The sequence below is a fragment of the Berghia stephanieae genome, chromosome 1 (genome assembly GCF_034508935.2).
Source record: "Berghia stephanieae isolate SIO BIC M18660-M18661 chromosome 1, UCSD_Bste_1.3, whole genome shotgun sequence".
Taxonomy (NCBI): domain Eukaryota; kingdom Metazoa; phylum Mollusca; class Gastropoda; order Nudibranchia; family Aeolidiidae; genus Berghia; species Berghia stephanieae.
In genome coordinates this window covers 118,213,470-118,233,469 of record NC_088360.1, presented here as the reverse complement: position 1 = coordinate 118,233,469, position 20,000 = coordinate 118,213,470, and the positions used below count along the sequence as shown (strand labels likewise).

General features: G+C 35.0%; 2 protein-coding genes across 2 annotated transcripts in view; one reads left to right on the top strand and one right to left on the bottom strand.

Annotated features, from left to right (window-relative positions):
- Positions 1–758, bottom strand: part of LOC144962893 (E3 ubiquitin-protein ligase TRIM23-like) — a 15,836-nt gene extending 15,078 nt beyond the window's left edge. The window contains exon 1 of the mRNA XM_078896263.1: positions 645–758. Within this exon, the coding sequence (XP_078752389.1) occupies positions 645–728 (84 nt within the window). The 5' untranslated portion in view covers positions 729–758. The remainder of the gene's footprint in view (positions 1–644) is intronic.
- A 1,490-nt stretch (positions 759–2,248) lies between these two features.
- Positions 2,249–17,884, top strand: LOC144962894 (GTP:AMP phosphotransferase AK3, mitochondrial-like). The gene is made up of 5 exons (XM_078896264.1): positions 2,249–2,637; positions 3,554–3,673; positions 5,811–5,983; positions 9,565–9,683; positions 10,596–17,884. The coding sequence occupies exons 1-5, from the start codon at positions 2,493–2,495 to the stop codon at positions 10,708–10,710; spliced, it is 672 nt and encodes a 223-aa protein (XP_078752390.1). The 5' UTR covers positions 2,249–2,492; the 3' UTR covers positions 10,711–17,884.
- The last annotated feature ends 2,116 nt before the right edge of the window (positions 17,885–20,000 follow it).

The following is a 20,000-nucleotide window of genomic DNA, read 5'->3' as shown; positions in this document are numbered from 1 at the left end:
ATATCTGTCTGGGAATAACGAAATTTGGTTACGAATTTTCATTATCCCCAGACAGGTGTCTGGGGATAATGACAGCCAGTAGTGAGCAGGGTGCTGCATCCAAGTTTTGAGTGAAATATATTAAATCATGAACCATTTGAAAGACAAAGTTTTCATAAAAGCAAACAAAAAATAAATCAAATATCAGCAGGCCAATTTTAAACTTTAACTTTAAATATAAACTAACAAAACACAATGACAATGACAATGAATGTCACAAAACAAAATCAACAATGGACCATGATTCATGATGACAATGACATGATGGCCATGGATTTGGATGGGGCTGTTATTATTATTATTCTCAGACATGTCTGCCAATAAAGAAAAATGATTACTGGCAGACAGTGTCCTACTGTCTGCCAATAATACACTTTCTTTATTATTATTATTATTGGCAGACATGTCTTGAGTCTGAGAATAGTCACACAGTCACAGTAATCAGAAATGACAATGACAGTCAGTCATCACAGTCACAGTCGTTGTAGTTGTTGGAGTTGGATTGGATGGACGGTAACTGAAGACGGTATCAATGACAGTGGCGTAACAAAGTCGAAGAAAATTTTAATCGAATAAAACAAAATGTCTATGAAACAGTTATTTACATTGTCAGGTGGAGGTTGAGACTGTGTGAGTGGTGTAAATACAGATACAGAATTGTACCCCCTTATTCCACCACCTGACGCCATTTTCTGTTCCTCTCGACAATATTTACAACCAGTTGCAAAAACTGCCAGTCATATTATATAATTTCAACTAAATAATGTATTGCCCTCTCTATAACTAGAAACCTGGGGAAATGTGCTTACTTTTTTTCCCCACCCTTTTTTTTTTTAACCAAAGCTACTTTCGTGTATAAAAAATATAAGGAGTGGGTTAGTAATAAAAAGGGCGGTGTGCATTTTAGGCAAACTTCAATAGAAAAGGGGGGGGGGGGGCTAATTTTGTCATTTTTCTAATTTAGGCAACGCGAGATGTGATGTATAAAATGGTTAGCGTTCAATCAACTATAATGCTGGTACAATGACAGCGGCAACATAGAGAATATCTTTTCATAGGCTCAAATTTGATAGAGGGGGAGGGGATGTGAATAAGCTTGGTGGAGGGGTTCCGCAAATATTCTAATCAACAAAAAATTGACAGCGGTGTATGTTTATAATTTTGTACAGTACAGTACGTGCACGTTACTAAAGTAGCAATTCTGTTAAGGGCTTTTTCATCCTACTTCTTTATATTAAAAATAAAGATATTCCGAGTGACTCAGTCAAACTGATGATAGCCGAAAATATGTACATACATACCTATATAATACATACACATATATGTACACAATACATACATATACACAAACATACATACATACATATATACATACATATATACATGCATACATACATACATACATACATACATACATACATACATACATACATACATACATACATACATACATACATACATACATACATACATACATACATACATACATACATACACACACACATAATGCCATTTTTTAAAGAACACAGCATGTGCTAGTTAATTAACACTGCACATAGGCCTACCGTGTTTTTTAAGAACAATGCAGCATTCATACAAGAATGCATACATATTCGTAGGGATGATATTTGTTATTTGTTTTATTAAATCCCTGATACTTCAACTGCTTACAACAATGAAAGTTATTCAAAAAAAAAAAAAAAAAAAAAAAAACAAGGAAAGAATGCAGCTTGAATCTTGCTTGATATGAATATATAATTTTTGGGAGGAAAGGTAGGTATGTATCGTGATCAACATAAATATATTTGATACCTCGAATGCCTGGCGTTATTTCATCTAATAATATTGACCTCCTACATATCGTAGAAAACCAATTTAATTCCTGATGGTCCCAGCTCTCTACAGTTTGTATTGCATGATATCAATGAAAAGGCTATTAAAAGTCCACGTTATGAAGAAACCACCATATGGGCATTTCTTTACAAAGGGTAAATGAATCTTTGAGTGATTTCGTTTCTTGGCCTTCGTGTGAATCCATAAATTATAGGCTCCACGCATGAAAAGGATTCGATGAGTGTGGTTGTAAAAATTTAAACGAAAACTTAAGTTTGTTGAATTTGAGCCAATCTGACATTTTTTATCTCCAATTGACACAGAGATTCAGATAACAGTTAAAGCAGTAATCAATATTTACATTACGAAAACCTTTGACCTTTCGTTTTTAGCCAACCTGTGTCTTTTCTTTCATTTCATCCTTCAACTTCCAACTTTGTGACTTAGGCAAGAGAACGAGAAGTCAAGTTGACTTGCTCAAATGTGTGCGTGCGTTTTAGTCAGGCAGCTACTCTATAAATATTAATTGCAACATTTAAATATATGCACCCAACATTATTTAAAACACGGTCATAAAGCTTCATCAAAACTGCTTGAATCTTGAAATTGATTTTTTTTAAATGGCTTCTAAAATATTCCGTGCTGTCATCATGGGTGCCCCAGGCTCGGGGAAAGGCACAATAGCCACAAGAATAATAAATGACTTTGAACTGAAATATTTAGCAAGTGGAGATTTGCTACGTAAACAGATACATGAGAAGTCTGGTGAGGATTTATTTAATGCTTAAAATGATTTTTATTTTCAATTTACTTTGCAACTTTCACTCCCCACTCCCACCTCGCCCTTTTTTTTCTTTAACTTTAACGTTAATGTTTTGCTTTCTTTTTATTAGAAATCTGTTCTATTTTCTAAATTTTGTCCGAGTGTAATAATAAGAATAATTTGGGTTTTTGTTGCTTTTGGGTTGGGTATTTTTTATTTGTTTTGTTGTTTTCTGGGGGTTTTTTTCATTTTATTAAATTTTTTTAGGTTATCGATGATACCTATACTAATACTATGCTATGTGATTCACAGAACTACCAGTGACGTCTCTTTGTTCGCATTGACTCCAAAATAAATTGGCGGCATTAGAAACAATAAATAATGGTTCAAATGTCATTGTTTTGGGGGTTTTTTTTCCTATTTTTTAAATAGATGTTTTCCTTTTCATTTGTTGCTCAAACATGCCTTGTTGGGGGGGGGGGGGGGGGGGTTCTTCTTCTTTAAACAATCTAATTTTGTACTACCTAGGCAAAAGACAGAAAAATGTTCCCAGAAATTTTATAGAGACTAAGAGCTATAATTTTGCACTTTAATGACAATCAGACAGCTTTATAGTAGTCCTTCAGAGCCGTTAGACCCATGGAGCCAGAGTTTATCCCAGTTTCTATAGTGTGAAATGGACAATAGCAATTGCTTGCTACCCTTTGGATAGGACGCTATTCTATCGCAAAGTACTTTCTGCCAGATCTAACAGACCCAGCTACCCAATCACAGGGGGGTCAGAAAAAAATCTCGGCTGCACCCAGGATCGATCTGGGCTCCTTTGATATTGGAGCAAGAGCTCTTCCAACTGAGCATGTTGTAGCATTTGACAAAACCATCCTAAATATATAAAATTTCTCTTCCTGATTAATCCAGTGAATGGCCTGACAGCCAAGAGATATATTGATTCTGGTGAGCTTGTTCCAGACCACATCATGACAAGAATGATTATGTATGAACTTTCTAAAATGCGAAATTGCAGTTGGATGCTTGATGGTAAGAAAAATATTCTTTTGACATTGGAAAAGGCCCTATGAATTGATTTGGACCCTATTTAAAAGAAATGAATAGTACTTGTACTGAAATTTAGAGATTCTGGAATTGAGTCAGTTTATAGCAATGACTATGAAAAATGTTTTTTTCTCTTTTTGAGGAAAATTTTTGTCTAAAATTAAAGCCCTATCTCCATTGAGTAAAAATGTCTTTGAATTTTAAAATCCATTCATAAACAAACAAGTTATGCAGTTTCAAAGGTGTCATTTATTTGGATGACCCGCAAAGAGGAAAAAACGCGAGAATATGGGACGCTTTTTCGGCATTTTTTTCGACCTTTGGTTGTATCTTGCGTAATAAGTGGATTAAAAGATTGAAACTTGGCAATTATATGGCAAATTTGATAGAGAATATGATGAAAATATTAGAAGAGTTCTAACTTATATAATTTTAGAGCTGGATGGTATATAACACACACACACAGAGAATGAGAGAGAAATGAGTATAACACACACACACACACACACAGAAATATATTAAGAAATGAGTATAACACACACAAAGAGAGAGAGAGAGAGGGGGGGGGGGGGGGGAAGAGATTGCGTACATAAACGAAAGAAATATAGAAGGAAAAGAGAAATTGGACAAGGGGACAAAGGTTACTGGTGGAACGTGACTTGGAACACAATAATTACAGCCATGCTGTAGATCATATTGCAATCGAAAACTTTTAACATTATAATTTCTTAAATTCTTGTAAATTAAACAGTCAAATTATCAGCTGTTTATTGAACCCAAACGCAATGGCAGACGATAAACACCCCTCTGCCAGTGAGACGGCGCAGACATTTTGACTAGTCATGAACTTTAAAACGAGGTCAACCAATCAGAAAGCGCTTTGCCACGACCCGCTCAGCCGCTCAGTTTGGTGCCAAATCGTTTTGAACTCGTATCGTGATTCGGTCTGTATGGGGCAAAATGGCTTTCTGTCTTTTATGAATAAAGAGCAAATTAGGATGGTGTTTTGTAAAATACGGGAAAAGTACTTGTCATATTCATATGAAATTTTACAACCAAAAAGAAGAAATGCTCGTGTATTACCTTGTCAGCGACAAAACCTCCACGCCCGGTAGTTTTAGAAATATTTTACTCCAAAGAGTAAAAATCTATTTTTAACTGTCTTCTGGTAATCGCACGAGTTTTGTCGCTTGACGTAATCTAAAATGACCTTTTTTCTAACTGTGTGCCAACTTTCAGTCATATTCATCGATAAACAGCGTCGTAATTAATTTTTTAAAATAGCATATACGAAACGGCTTTGTCTCATATTTTGTCACGAATTTGGGCACTTCGTGAGCGAGAAAGAGCCCAAAGATTTGTGGGGGATAGTCATTGCTACAGTTTAATCACTGTTTCTCTTTGATTATATAGGTGAAAAAGACCGTGTTCAATGCATAAATAGTCAGTGGAAAATAAATACAATTCAAAGTTTATTTTAGGCAATTTGCCACAAATCAAAACCAGCATAATCATACAACTGTAGACGAACAAAACTCAAATGAATCATTTACTACTGTGAGTGATCATGGTGGCGATGGTGATTTTTAAAAATTAGTTTATGGGCTTTGTATGCTTATGATTTATTTATACAGTAACAGTAAAAAGAGTCAATTTTTTAAAGGTAAACAGTGATTATTACCATCCTTCACCTCCTTTATCACAATCACATGCACAGCCTTATTGTCTCTACTGTCTCCATTAAATTTTCACCACCGCAACCTTATCATTACAACCACCACCACCAGAATATTCACAATCATTACTGCAAAAATCTTTATTCCCATACACCTGGTAACATGAGTAGATCTGTCAATCATCATAACAAAAGTTGTAATCCTGCAGCATTTATTTTAAATGATTTACCAGGTTATTATGTCTCATCACAGATAAACCTTTGTTTCCATTGTATGAAATTACTGATTTATGCCATGGTAATTTGTAAATCAAATAATTAATAATGAAATGTATTATTTTGTGAACCATGATTGCCAGTTTTTAAAAAAAATCTGTCCCTTGGTGATATTATATCTGAAAATTAGATCAATTGAGTTAACTTATGTTTATTTCAATATGGTTTCAGGCTATCCTCGAACTGTGAAACAAGCTGAAGCTCTACTTCGTAATGAACCTCTTGACCTGGTCATCAATTTGCGAGTTCCTTTTGATACAATTATTGATCGCATAAAGGGCAGATGGATCCACCCTGCAAGTGGAAGAATCTACCATACAGAATTTAGTCCCCCGAAGGAACCAGTGAGAAAATTATTATTTTGCAAAAAAGTTAAACTCAAATGTTGCTTTTTAATCATTAAATGAAAAATTGCATTATAGATTTCTAATTATGGGTATTTATATTCAATAAAACATTACTATGCAGTCTTCAAAGGCACCTGTACAATGTTTTTAGACAGAGACAACATTATCCGGATGCAAGAAAGAAAAAAAACCCCAGAAAAGTTTAGAAACCTGTAACTGCCAGACCATGATGCAAGTCTGAAATTTCTTCAAAATCTGCTCAATTTATTTAACATTATTTACACAAATTTTCAGTGAAATATATAGAGAAGTATTAATTTGACAATTGTTTTAATAGGCGCACCTCACAGTGGTTTACCAGCGGATCACTTAGTTGAGATGCTAGGTCAAGAGGTCACTACTCTCCACCTCTTTATCTGCACTCTGGTATGGCACGTGCCTGCAGTCAGTGAAGCGAGTAGTCTTATTGGTCTGATAAATAATGGCATAGCCAAGCGACAACTGTCTTAAATGTAAATCTATATCACTCATGTTATAGATTGAAATCCCCCTTATACAGTGGACTAAATATCATAGATATCATCAGTATATTTCTTTCTCAGGAAGACAGCAAAGTAGACTCACATTTTAACTACATTTATCATTTAAATCAAATGTTTCTGGAATCCCTACAAAAACAATCAGACGTTGCAGTTTATTATTATTCACAATAGTACATAGTACAAACCGTCTACTTTCTGTTGCACTAATGTTAATTCAGTTCAACAAATATGTAACAAGTGTAGGGGTGGGGTATCAAATTTCACTGGGAATATCTAGCAGTCTATGAGATGTCTAGGCTATCGTGGGTGATGAATTTGGACCAGTTACACAATGTAAACAATGTCGTAATCATTTCCTGGACTCCCCACTGTCCATGGAACACTTTACTACACCAATTCTACAGTTTTATCATTAAATGTTCCCACGAATATGGTAAAGGAGTGAAGAAGTCATACTTATTGTTGTACAGGAATGTATATATATACACACACACTCTCTCTCTCTCTCTCTCTGCAAGTAGCCCTACAATAATAGTTCTTAAAGACACATCTGTTACTGATTTAAGAAATATGAAATGAATGGGTTTGTTTCATTCATGTCTCTGTTGATTGGTGTGGGAAGGTTTTATTCACCAGCTGCACTACTTGTACACTGTGAATATTGAGAATAATGTCTGAATATCTGTTAATTCCTAGGAGGTGTCACTATTATATTCTCTATCTTGGCTGTGTTTGAGTACTCCCCCCCCCCCCCACTCCCCCTCTTCTTATTTTCCCCAGTCAAACTTGCCTTTGTGGAATACTATCTTTACGAACTGTTGATGTTATATCGTTGTTGTCAGTGATATGAATTAGGTGTAGTGTGAATGTGATGCATTTCTCTTAGCCTGTCTCTTACGTTTGTATGTGTGTATATGCAGGATGTATGTGTGTGTGTGTATGTGAGAGAGAGGGGGGGGGGGGGGGATGCCTTTTTCTACCATATTCATTGCTTGTATCTACTACGCCACTGTGGTGGTGTTGTTGTTTGTTGTAATGATGATGGTTTTGTTTCTATTTGGAATAGTGAAGTAAAACCTACACACACAATATATTGCTTTATATGTTCTTTAGGAGTGTGTTAAATTGTTTAATCCACTTATCTCCATATCTTTTAAATACAATACAAAATACAAATGAAGAGAACATACCTGATGTTCAGCCCATTACATTTATGACCATTAAAAACGTAGTTAAAATGTGTAGAATCAGAAAATGAATGTTTTACTTTGTGTAATAATATTAAGACTGGACAAAGCATGAATTAGTTTCGGAATCCAACGTCTGATACTGATTTTAAAGATTTGAATTTTTTATTGTCCGCACAACAACAAAAATATTTTAAAATAGTAGGGATTTTAAATTGCTTATAAAACCTATCAGAATAATCACAATAAAACAAAAAAAGAACCAACATAACAAGTGAAAGTAGTACTGTCTGTTTCATAAGTTAATATAATTGTAATGTAAGTGGTCATCTAGATGTGGTGTTATATTACATCACGAAAATGCAATACTTTGCGTCTTAACCCTCAAAAAGGGGAATCTCCGTCCAGGTAGCCATATTTACAGCATGCAGCTGCTGTTGTCTGTCACTTGCTGGGTTCCAGCAGTATAACTAAGTGATCCGATTTTATGAAGAAATAAACAGCAGTGACCTCAAATTTGCCATATATCAAAGATTTTGATGTATTTCTCAAACATTGATTTGATCTGTTGTTCCCCCATTTTGCTTTATGACTGCGTAGCCTTTTTTTTTCCCATGATCCAATTAATTTTCGAATGTCTTAGATTAGTTCTCATTAGATTTGCTCACTTAGATTATAAATGTTAAAGGTTACACATAGTTTACTGTGATGATGCGATTGATCAGGGGTGTAAAACTAGTGAGAATTTTAATAAAACGCAGACCATCGATGGTGATTGTGAATAAATAATTTTAAAATAATAAAATTCATCCCATAGGGGAAATTTGTCTATTCCAGGGGTAGACTGGAATAACCCAGGCATCAGCCGCAGAGCTAGTGCGAAGTGGCTTGATCAAGGCCATACAGCACAGCGGGTGTTTGAACTCTGTACCTTTCGGATACAGAGCAAAGACTGTACAACTGAGCCATGCTGTAAAAGAGTGTAGTTTGCTTAGTTTAAAACCATGCGGTCACCCCAGACAGACCATGGACCACATCCTGTCCGAATGCTCGCTGGGACCTCACTGCACCAATGCTGACCTGAGGGAATGCAACCAGACTGCCCGGGACTGGCTGACTCACTGGCGCGACAAGATATGATGATGAGTTTAACACTAACTGCCATTGTTTACATTTGGACAACTGGCCGAGCGGCATAGATATGTTCCCTTCCACTGGGTGTCTATTGTTATAGAAATTTGGTGACAATTACAGACTTACAATAATTATTTTTAAAAGTTACTTCAGTGTTAAGACCACTCAGTTCCACGCTCATTATAAGTCAGTCACTAATGTATTGCTGGCTGCTAACAAAAGCAAAAAGATCACTTGCATGCCTCAACAAAACTTTGATACGCTCTTGTATAAAGCATTTTTGTTTGTTTAGTATTCCTGTACCGTTTATTACTGATAAATTTTGTTGTTAGTGTTAGTTACTGATTTTTGAAATTTTCAAGTAGGCAGGTATGCACTTGATTCAAATGATCCAATTAAGCTGCTTTGATTATACCAATCTTTAGAGCCATTAGGCCCTTGGAGCCAGAGTTAACTCTGGTTTCTGCAGCATTAGTAATTGCTGGCCACCCTTTGGATAGGATGTTTATCACAAAGTACTTTCCACCAGATCTGAGCTACCCAATCACTTCTGTGTGGATTGAGTGGTCAGAAAATAACTTCCTCTGATCCTAGAATTGATGACTGTCCCTTTGTTTGTGAGTTTAGTGTTCTAGAAATTAAGCTATCACTATAATAACTTTTTTTCTTTTTTTTTAGATTTAGTGCTGATTTTATTTTCTCCTTTCAATTCAAGGGCAAAGATGATGAAACAGGGGAACCCCTTGTTCAAAGAGATGATGACAAAGAAGAGACAGTCAAGGCCAGGTTAGAACATTACAGACGACTGACCCATCCAGTCCTTAGCTTTTACAGGTATGAATCTTTTTATATGCTGGATAAAATACTAGCCTTCAGAATCTTAACTTATATTCCTTTTTTTTTTAATGTGAAAGTCAGTGATTGTTTACCACAACATTTACAGGGCACAGTGGAAACATTTGATTAATGCATAATGGCTGTCTGAATCATACACGCATCCTCTTTAATAGACGCATACAAGCTTGACTATCACAAAGCTAAATCTACTCAAATTTACTAATGTTTTGCAAGTCCAAGAATCTCTAATTTAAGATATAGGAAAAGCTGGGAATTCTAAAGTACCTGGAATAAAAATGCTGCGAATGCATTTTCATGAGTATAGATAAGAAACCATAGTTATGATTACATGACAATCAATTTTTACGCACTCGGCATTTTTTCTTTTGTCTTTTTTTTTTTTTTTTTTTTTTTTTTTTTTGGTATCAAGGGATAGTGCGTTCAAAGATGAGTATAGTCTGTTTCAATCCTTTCATATATATATATATTATATATATATATATATATATATATATATATATATATATATATATATATATATATATATATATATATATATAAACCAATTCAGGATGCAAGTTCTTAATTAATCAAAAGCGTTAGCCACATTGTGGACATTAGATTTGATATTTTTCTTTGTTTTTATTTTGATGTGTTTTTGTTTTGTTTTTTTGCCATGGGCACAATTATGTTACTGTTGACATTGTGAGTAAATTTGATGGATTGGTTATGCAAATTCTTGGAATACATGGGCATAATGCTTATGCGATACCATCTTGCATGGCTGTATGAAAAGGATTGTGTTTCGTTAGGGGTTTTTTTTGTTTTTTTTTATTGTGGTAAGCAACATTTATCTAAATCTTTTTTCTCTCCCAATAATGTTTGTTCATTTTCCAATCTAATTTTCAGAAATAAAGGCATGGTGGAAGAGTTTGCAGGCAAATATAGCAATGAAATATGGCCCAATGTTCATCGCTGTTTATCCGGTTATCTGCCAGCACAGCAGTACACTCATTATGACTAATGCGTTTATCTTTAAGCAAAAAGAATAGTAACCTGAAATATAATGGGAAGAAATAAATTAGGATAGTTTATATAATCATATTTTGTATAATGCAGATCTGTTATTACTTAATTATTTATTTGTTTTGTTTTGTTTTTCTGGGGGGTTTTTTCTATTTATCTTTTATATCAAAATTCATTCTAGATTTAACGATTTGATTGTTTATTTTAGTGCTTTCATTCGTTTCTTAATTTGTTTTTGCTTGTTAATGCATTGGGGGATTGGGTTTTTTGGGGGGGTTTTGTTTAGTTTTTGGTTTTTGTTTTTGGCTTTTTTATGTTGTTTTATTTTCTTGTTTGTGTTTTTTTGTTCTGTTGGTGGTGCTAGCTGGTTGTATTTATTGCCCAATATATCATGATGTGCCATTAATCTTCCCATAATTTAATTTTAATAGTCAGGCACTCTTTTATGAATTCCTTTTAAAATTTTTACTTCAATTTTATAATTGAAGGCGAATGTAACAGAGGTACTTTTGTCTTGGATTTTATTGAAGACATTCTTATAATTCATTTTTTTTTTAATTTGAATACATTTTGATTTTATTTAAATGAAAAATTGCTGTAAAAATGAAATTGTGAAAGTAAGAGAAAAAACTCATACTTGATAATGTATAACCATTACATTCTTAAATATAACTGTTATTATTAGACTATATCTAGGGGTTTTGCTCACTGAAAATAAAAGATTATGCATGGTCTTGTCAGCGATGGGTCACTGGTCTTATTTTGACATCAGGTGTGACTTAAGTATTACTGAAATATATCTTCAGTTCATTGAGTCTGGCTACTCTTTATTGAGTTGATCCTATGGCAAGGAATTTTTTTTTTTTTAATTCAATTACATTGACCCCCTGAATAACGACATCATCAGGACCGGGGAAATTATGTCGTTATCCAGGGTTATTGGGAAGCTTCCAATATGCGGGAAAAAGGGATCATGATTAGACTTTGATGCAAAGTGCAGACCACTGATTATGATTAGTCATGTCACATCCACATTAGAAAGTTTATTACCCCTGATGTCAAAGAGCTTACAAGTTATGCTTTAAACCATTGATGCATTTGTATCATTGTTCTAATTGGAATTAGGGCTCAAACTATGCCATTTTCCCTCTATAGTTTATAGCCGTATTATTATTAATCATAAGGACCGAGTAAAGCATCACATTTGTCAAAAAAATAGTGTCGATTTCCATTGTCCACTGTGCTATATCGATGTGGCTAAACAGGGTTTGTACTAAAATGTGTGTTGTACAATACATAGCACCGGGACGCTATGTTGTTATTAAGTGGGTGTTATTATTGAGAGTTTCCATTGTATTATATTGTGTTCCCATCATAAAGATGATGGGTTGGAGATATTTTGCCATGACAAAATTTGTCTATTCATCTTATTTTATCAGATGGTCAATTGTGAAATTAAACTGATTCAGCCATTATCCTCACTGCTTCTAGAGCAGAAGATTGGAGAAAACGTAGATTATAATTAAATTTTTGTCGTAATACTTTTAAAATTTATTTTGGTGTTGGGAAATGTCATTGAAATTTAAATCTTTGTTGTGAATAGGATTTAATAAATATTGTGTTCAAAGTTTTTATTTCCATATAACAATTTGATGATTCTAGTCTGTATTCTTCTCGTATTGCATATATGAATAACAATGTAAAATTGAATGTAAGCTTCAATTAGGTAAACCTGTCGCTGAATCTCTTGCAAATTTCTCCCATGTATGTCTTGTGGCAACATTTGCAGATTATAATGTAAATTTGATTACAATTTGTGCAGGTGAATGCGTGTCGTATGTCCCACGCTTTATCCATACTACTACTTCTACTACTATTAAAAGTACTATTGTTGCTTCTGCTGCTGCTACTGCCACTAATGATTATAGTTATACCTACATTCCTTATATTTTGTATTTATTTCCAATTCCATTGTATTTATTTTCCAAGAATAGTCTACACGTTATTATATTTCACTTTCTATACTGCATTACACAGTTCCTCCCCTCTTTTAACTTCATTAATTGCGCACCTTATATTAATATCTATCTGGGTGGGGTTCCTGACCTCCCATAGTGGGCAGGGAGGTACTTACTGTGTCTTCTATCCCCCTATATCTGTTTTCCAACTTGCTTTCTGTCTTTGTCTTGGAATGAGATTACTTGGTTTTGGTCTGCCCTGGTCGGATACCCTGACCGAGAAGGAAACAGTCAAATGTATAGTTAGTTTTGGGAGATGATATTTTTTTCATTATAAATCATCTCTTTGTGTGTTATGTTTTATCTATTTTGTTGTTTTGAATTTAAATTTAAGCATTTGAGTGTATTCCTCTTAGCGAGGACCTATGCTCGTGTCTGGATGAGACTTTAAGGTGATCTCAAACTAAGTACATTGATGGTATGCTCTTGGAATCTACACCAATGCCCTATTTGTACCATTCCCCGTTGTCTTTCCTTTTCTTGGAAGCTTTAATTCTATAACTTTTTACTATCCCATAATCTCCCTTTTCAGTGGCATTGATATGACCTACTGGGTGGGGATCCTGACCTCCCATAGTGGGCAAGGAGGTACATGCTGTGTCTTCTATCCCCCCATACCCGTTTTCCAATTGTTTCCTGTCGTTGTCTTGGAATGAAATTACTTGGTTTTGTCCTGACAAGGCCTTGGCTTGGAGGGAAACAGTCGAATGTATAGTTATAGTTTTGGGAGATGATATTTTTCTCCTTGTAAATCATGCATTGTATTATGTTTAGTTTACTTATTATATTATACGATTTGTAAACATTTGAGTGTATTCCTCTTAGGTGGGACCTGTGCTTGTGTCTGGATGAGACTTTTAGGTGATCTCAAACTAAGTACTTTGACGGTGTGCTCTTGGAATCTACATCTGTTCCCTATTTGAACCAATTCCTCTTTGTCTCACCTTTTCTTTTGTGCTTTAATTGTAATTCTAGAACTTTTTACTATCCCATTTTCTTCCTTTTTACTGGCGCTGATATGACCTTAATGTGTTGCAAGCGCCGTAAAACCATTAAAAACAAACAAACATATATGATTTGTAAACATTTGAGTGTATTCCTCTTAGTCTTAGCTGGGACCTATGCTTGTGTCTGGATGAGACTTTTAGGTGATCTCCAACTAAGTACTTTGATAATGTGCTCTTGGAATCTACATCTGTTGCCTATTTGAGCCAATTCCACTTTTCTCTTCCCTTTTCTTGGGTGCTTTAAGTGTATTTCTAGAAGTTTTTACTTTCCCATTTTCTTCCTTTTTACTGGCGCTGATATGACCTTAATATTAGTGTTGCAAGCACCGTAGAACCCTTCAAAACAACGAAACATCCATTTTATCTGTTTTCGTATATTATATTGAAGCTTACATTCAATTTCACATTGTTATTTATTTATTCGAGCAGCACTACATATTGCATACATTGCATATATGATATGTTTATTTATATTTTTAAAAGACTTCGAATGCACTGTTTGTTATTGTATGTAATTGAAGCTTTATAATAAATACAATCCAAAGAATGTGTGTCAAGATTATTTTAATTTACTGTTGCTGTAAAACTAACTTGTTGAATATACTGAAAGATTGACTGATAATTCACTGTCCATCCTTTTATCATCTCTTGGCTGAAATTATAAATACAAGGAGCTTTCAATTTGTTAAATTGTTTATTTGTATGACAGAAATTCACAGATATGATGGGTGGGGTTCCTAACCTCCCATAGTGGGCAGGGGGGGTACATACTGTGTCTTCTATCCCCTTATATCTGTTTTCCAACATTCTTTCTGTCTTAGTCTTGGAATGAGATTACTTGGTTTTGTCCTGGTCCTGGCCAGATGCCCTGGCTGAGAGGGAAACAGTCGAATGTATAGTTAGTTTTGGGAGATGATATTTTTTTCATTGTAAATCATCTCTCTGTTATGCACTGTATTATGCTTTCTTTATATTATATATTTTGATTTGTAAAACATTTGAGTGTGTTCCTCTTAGCGGGGACATGTGCTTGTGTCTGGGTGAGACTTTTAGTGATCTCAAACTAAGTACTTTGATAGAGTGCTTTTGGAATCTACACCTGTTTCTTATTTGAACCAATTCCCCTTTGTCTTCCCTTTTCTTGGATGCTTTATTGCAATTCTAGAACTTTTTACTATCCCATTTTCTTCCTTTTTACTGGCTCTGATATGACCTTAATGTGTTGCAAGCGCCGTAAAACCCTTTAAAAAAAACATGTTAACAATTGTGATATATTGATCTCACTATAAATATCTTTTTGGTATATATCAGAATAGGCACATTGATGGATTTGTCATGGAATCCTCTGTTTCCCTATTTGAACTAGACCTCTTTTTCTTTGGTGCTTTTAAATTCAGATCTACATCCTTTTCTCTATCATTTTCCTTTTAAATGGTGATGAAATGAACAATGAGTGTCGCAATCGCTGCAAAACCTCTAAAAATATTTTTAAAACAAACAACAAAATTTGAAACGAGATTGACACACCAGTGGTCATTCAGGACCAAAGTTTGTAGAGCTTTATCATTTGTTTGTTTGTAGTTGTTTGGATTTTTATTTTTGGGTTTTGTTTTTTTTTTAGATCATTTATATTCTAAGCTAAAATTAAGCTTTAACCCATGGTGGGCAGGAGGTCACTTGCCGTGTCTTCTATCCCCCCTATATGGATTTTCTGAATTGCTTACTTCTGTTTTGTCTTGGAATGTGATTACAGTGCACTCTCCCGATAACGACATGGCTCGGGACCAGAGGTGCATGTCGTTATCGGGAACATGTTGTTATTCGGAAAATTTCAAGATGGCGGAAAAAGGGGTGTGGTTAGACCGTAGAATGTACATTAATGTACCAACCATAGTGGGTGATCAGTGATCGGACTTTCCAAACATGTAAAATACACGAAGTGTGTGTGTAGTTTTGTTGTTTTTTGTTTGTTTGTTTGTTTTTGTTGTTGTTGTTGTTGTTTTTTGTGTGTCATTTTCCCTCTGTTGTTTATCCGGGCTTGGGACCGGCATGAGTGCAGCTGTATTTAATAATACAACTGAACACATGGCCACATTAAAAATGTTTTTTTTTTGTTTTTTTTTTTTTTGTTGTTGTTGTTTTGTTTTTTTTTTGTTTTTTTTAAAACTAACTGTCGGATTTCGATTTAGAGAAGAAATCCATAATCCCGGTCTGTCGCTTGTTGCTGTAAATCATAGGGCCGACTTTATCTTCCATCTGATGCAACAAGTCAAAAATAGATGCACCATCCTTATGTTGCAGTGCAAACCGTCTGAGAGTTTGTAGTGCCGAATTTGCGTCACTACCCGTGACAAGAGGGGCAGCTTCATCTCAGAGAATGAAATGAAACTTACCGGAAACAACATTTTAGCTATTTTTATTTTTGTATCTAGCAAAGTCACAGCCGATTATTGCTAACTCAATGTCGTTATCCGGAGAGTGGTCTAAAAAGTATGTCATTATTTAGAGAGTTTTATTACTAATAACATATAGTAAAAAAATCGGGACCGGGGGCCAATGTCGTTATCGGGAGAATGTCGTTATTCGGAGAGGTCGTTATCGGGAGAGTGCACTGTACTTGGTTTTGTCCTGGCCCGTGCCAGAGTCCTTGGATGAAGGAAACAGTCAAATGTATAGTGTTAGTTTTGGGTTGTAAACATTTGAGTGTATTTCTCTTAGTGGGATCCTGTGTTTGTGTCTAGATGAGACTTTTAGGTGATCTCAAACTTTGTACACTGATTGTGTGCTCTTAGAATTTTCATCGGTTCCCTATTTGAATCATTCCCTCTTGTCTTACTTTTTCTCGTGTGCTTTCAAATTGTAAATCTAGAATTAGAATCTTTGATTATCCCATTTTCTTCCATTTTACTAGCACTGAAATGACCTAAATGTGTCGCATTAACCCTTAAGAACAAAATAGAACAATTAAGTTTTAACATATTCCGGGTGAATTTTCTATAATAAATCACATAAGGCTATGTGGTCTTGCAGTATGACACTCGCCTTCCGATCAGAAAGTCCAGGGTTCAAGTTCTGCCCTGAGCGGTACATAGTTGAGTCCTTTGAAAAGGCTCACATTATCTCACCATACTCAGGTGTAAAATGAGTGCCTGGTTGATAACATTGTTGTCTCTATTGGAAAAATTGTGTCTTTTGAGAAACCCCAGCATCCTACTTGCCTTTGCTGTGATATATTCGATATAGGTTTGCCCTTTAGTTTCTTATTGAGATGGACTATGGGGTATTTATGGAGTCAACATGTTGTAAGGCATGATCTAGCAAGAAGTAGAAATGACATCTGATTTCTGACTATTTTATTGGGCAACTTGAAGGCTACCATATATCTCAAATATAAACATTCTTGTTTCATCTTCCTCAGCTTATTATAGAGAAACAAAGTAGAATATATTTTAGTTTACAACCGGAAAGGTTGATTGCCTATTTTATTATTATTTTTTTTGTTTTGTTTTAATTAAAACAAGGCATGTCTCCAATTATTTTTTTTTTTAGCTTATCTTAATTAGATTTTTTTTTTCAACTTTAATTAAATGAATACTGTTCAAGTATGGACAAAGAAGAATTTGGAATATAACAACACGTTGAAGATTCGTGTTTTGTTTCTTTACAATTTACATTGATAATCCAGTATTAATAATGTCTATCAACTATTTGGTCTTGAGCAAGTAACGATGCTCTGGCTCACTTTGCGGCAATGCACTGCGACTGACGTATGAGCTATTCCAGTCTTACCTTGGAATTGACCCTAAATATAAATTTCTCCGGGGGATGAATAAAGGGAATTATTTTTATTTATTTATTAGAATCAAATGTTGAATATATTCATGTGGGAGCTGTTCTCTCTCATATATAATTCAAATCCTATAAGTTTCAAGCCAATTTTACACCATACTAATATTAATGTATCCAAGAATCAATCAATTACATAGTATGATGATAATCAATATCCATTTCCAATATGATATGCTTTGTTTGCCTTGAAATATTTTTGTTATTAAATTATTAGAGTATTACCATTAGATAGTATTTTTTGCAACAATGAATAGGAATTTGCCAAAACGGTGAATAAAGGCTTACTATAAAATATTAATTTAACTGACTTGTTCATTTTATTTCAATTTCAATACTTGAACAGTAACTCGTGAATGCTGGGTGGGGTTTCTGACCTCCCATAGTGGGCAGGGGGGAACATACTGTGTCTTCTATCCCCTTATATCTATTTCCCAACATGCTTTCTGTCTTTGTCTTGGAATGAGATTACTTGGTTTTGTCCTGGTCCTGGCCGGAGTCATAGCTGGGAGGGAAACAGTCAAATGCATAGTTATTGTTTTGAGAGATGATATTTTTTCCCGTGTAAATCATCTCTCTGTTATGTATTATTCAATTTGTTATTTTGAATGTCTATTGTAAGCATTTGAGTGTATTCCTCTTTGTTGGATCGTGTGCTTGTGTCCGGATGAGACTTATAGGTGATCTCAAACTAAGTACATTGATGGTATGCTCTTGGATTCTACATCTGATCCCTATTTGTTCCCAGTTCCCCTTTGTCTTACTTTCTCTTGGGTGGTTTAATTGTAATTCTAGAACTTTTTAATGTCCCATTTTCTTCCTTTTTTACTGGCACTGATATAATCTAAATGTGTTGCAAGCGCCGTAAAACCCTTTTAAAAAAACAAAATGAAACAAAACTCGTGAATGGTGATGCCATGGCATGTAAACATTTATAGAAAATCTAGAATAACATTTTAAATTTATACCACCCCCCCCCCCCCCCCCCCCTTACCGGCATCCAACTCCCTTTCCCTCTCCTGATGACACAAAGTAAGATTATTCGGATTAGAAGATGGAGGCTCGGCACAGCGATACGATGTCTCGTCTTGTTACCAAAGTCTAGCAATGTTAAACATGTTCAGTGGCTGGGTGAGTGACAGTGATTGTGGAACATCCTGGTCCTTACGTGCCCCTGGGTAAGGCAGTTAACATACATTACCCCACTCAACCCAGGTGTGAATGAGTACCTAGCTATAGACAGTGACGGATATGGTAAGTGTTAGTTCAAAAAGGACTTGCACTGTATGAAATGGAAATATGGTCTATATGATCTGCTGTGGGAATAGATTGAAAAATTTGAAGCGCACTGAGCATTGTAAATCCGTGGAAATGCTCTCTATATAAATGTTCATATATTTGTATTTAGGGGTGGGGAGAGGAGGGGGGGGGGGGGAAAGTATCGTGCTTGCTCGAGAATAACCTGTTAGCACAGCAGTACAGTGGGTTAGGTAAATTACTCTCGAGTCTGAGGGTGGGGGAATATAACCAATAAACTCGACAACAGCCGCTATCTCTTCTACCCATCTGAATAACATTGTCATATGTTTTATAGTTTGGTGTCCTTGTTCTGAATTATTGGGATAATTAGTTGTTGTTTTTTTTTCCCCTAAGTAATTATAGTTTGTTGGAGGGTGTTACTTCCAACATACAGAAAACAAATATGGAGAGAGAGAGAATGGGGGATTTAGTACACATAATGTCAATTGGTTATGCACAACTAGTAGGTAATCCTTAGTGGAGAGCAAGTTGTTTTCTAAAAAAAAAAATATATGTATGGGAGAGCTCCAGAGAAAAAAATGGGGGGGGGGGGGGGGGGGGGGGGGGAGCAGATAACCCAAATTCTTATGGGCTCATTGTTGAGAATTGTTTAGAAATCTCAAAATATGACGCAAAACATTGCCCATTACAACAATGTTAAGCTAGGCCCATAAGTGGGTTCGTATGTCAGATCTGCATATATGTCTACATCCGGGGGTAGGGGGGCTATGACGGTTGAGCCTTTAAAAACAATACATTGTCCCATAATCATAATGCTATTTTTCTTTAACACAATATAACATTTAAGGCCTTGATTTATAACCCCGTATCATATTCACATCCTCCCCCTTTTTTTTCCACAATATAAAAGATAATACAAAAGGAAAATAGAAACCTCTTAGTAAATCGACGAGAAAGAGATAAGACCGTATACCGCCGAGGTTTGAAATTATCCTCTTTTAAAGTATTATGTGTCTATAATAGCTTGAGATTACGATACACACGATCATGGCCTTATCAATTTGGAACAACTTTTATTAGCAGGCATTCATTGAGCTCGATAGGAATGCTGCGAGGAATTTGAGACAAGGCTTAAACTAACGTTAATAATGAACTTC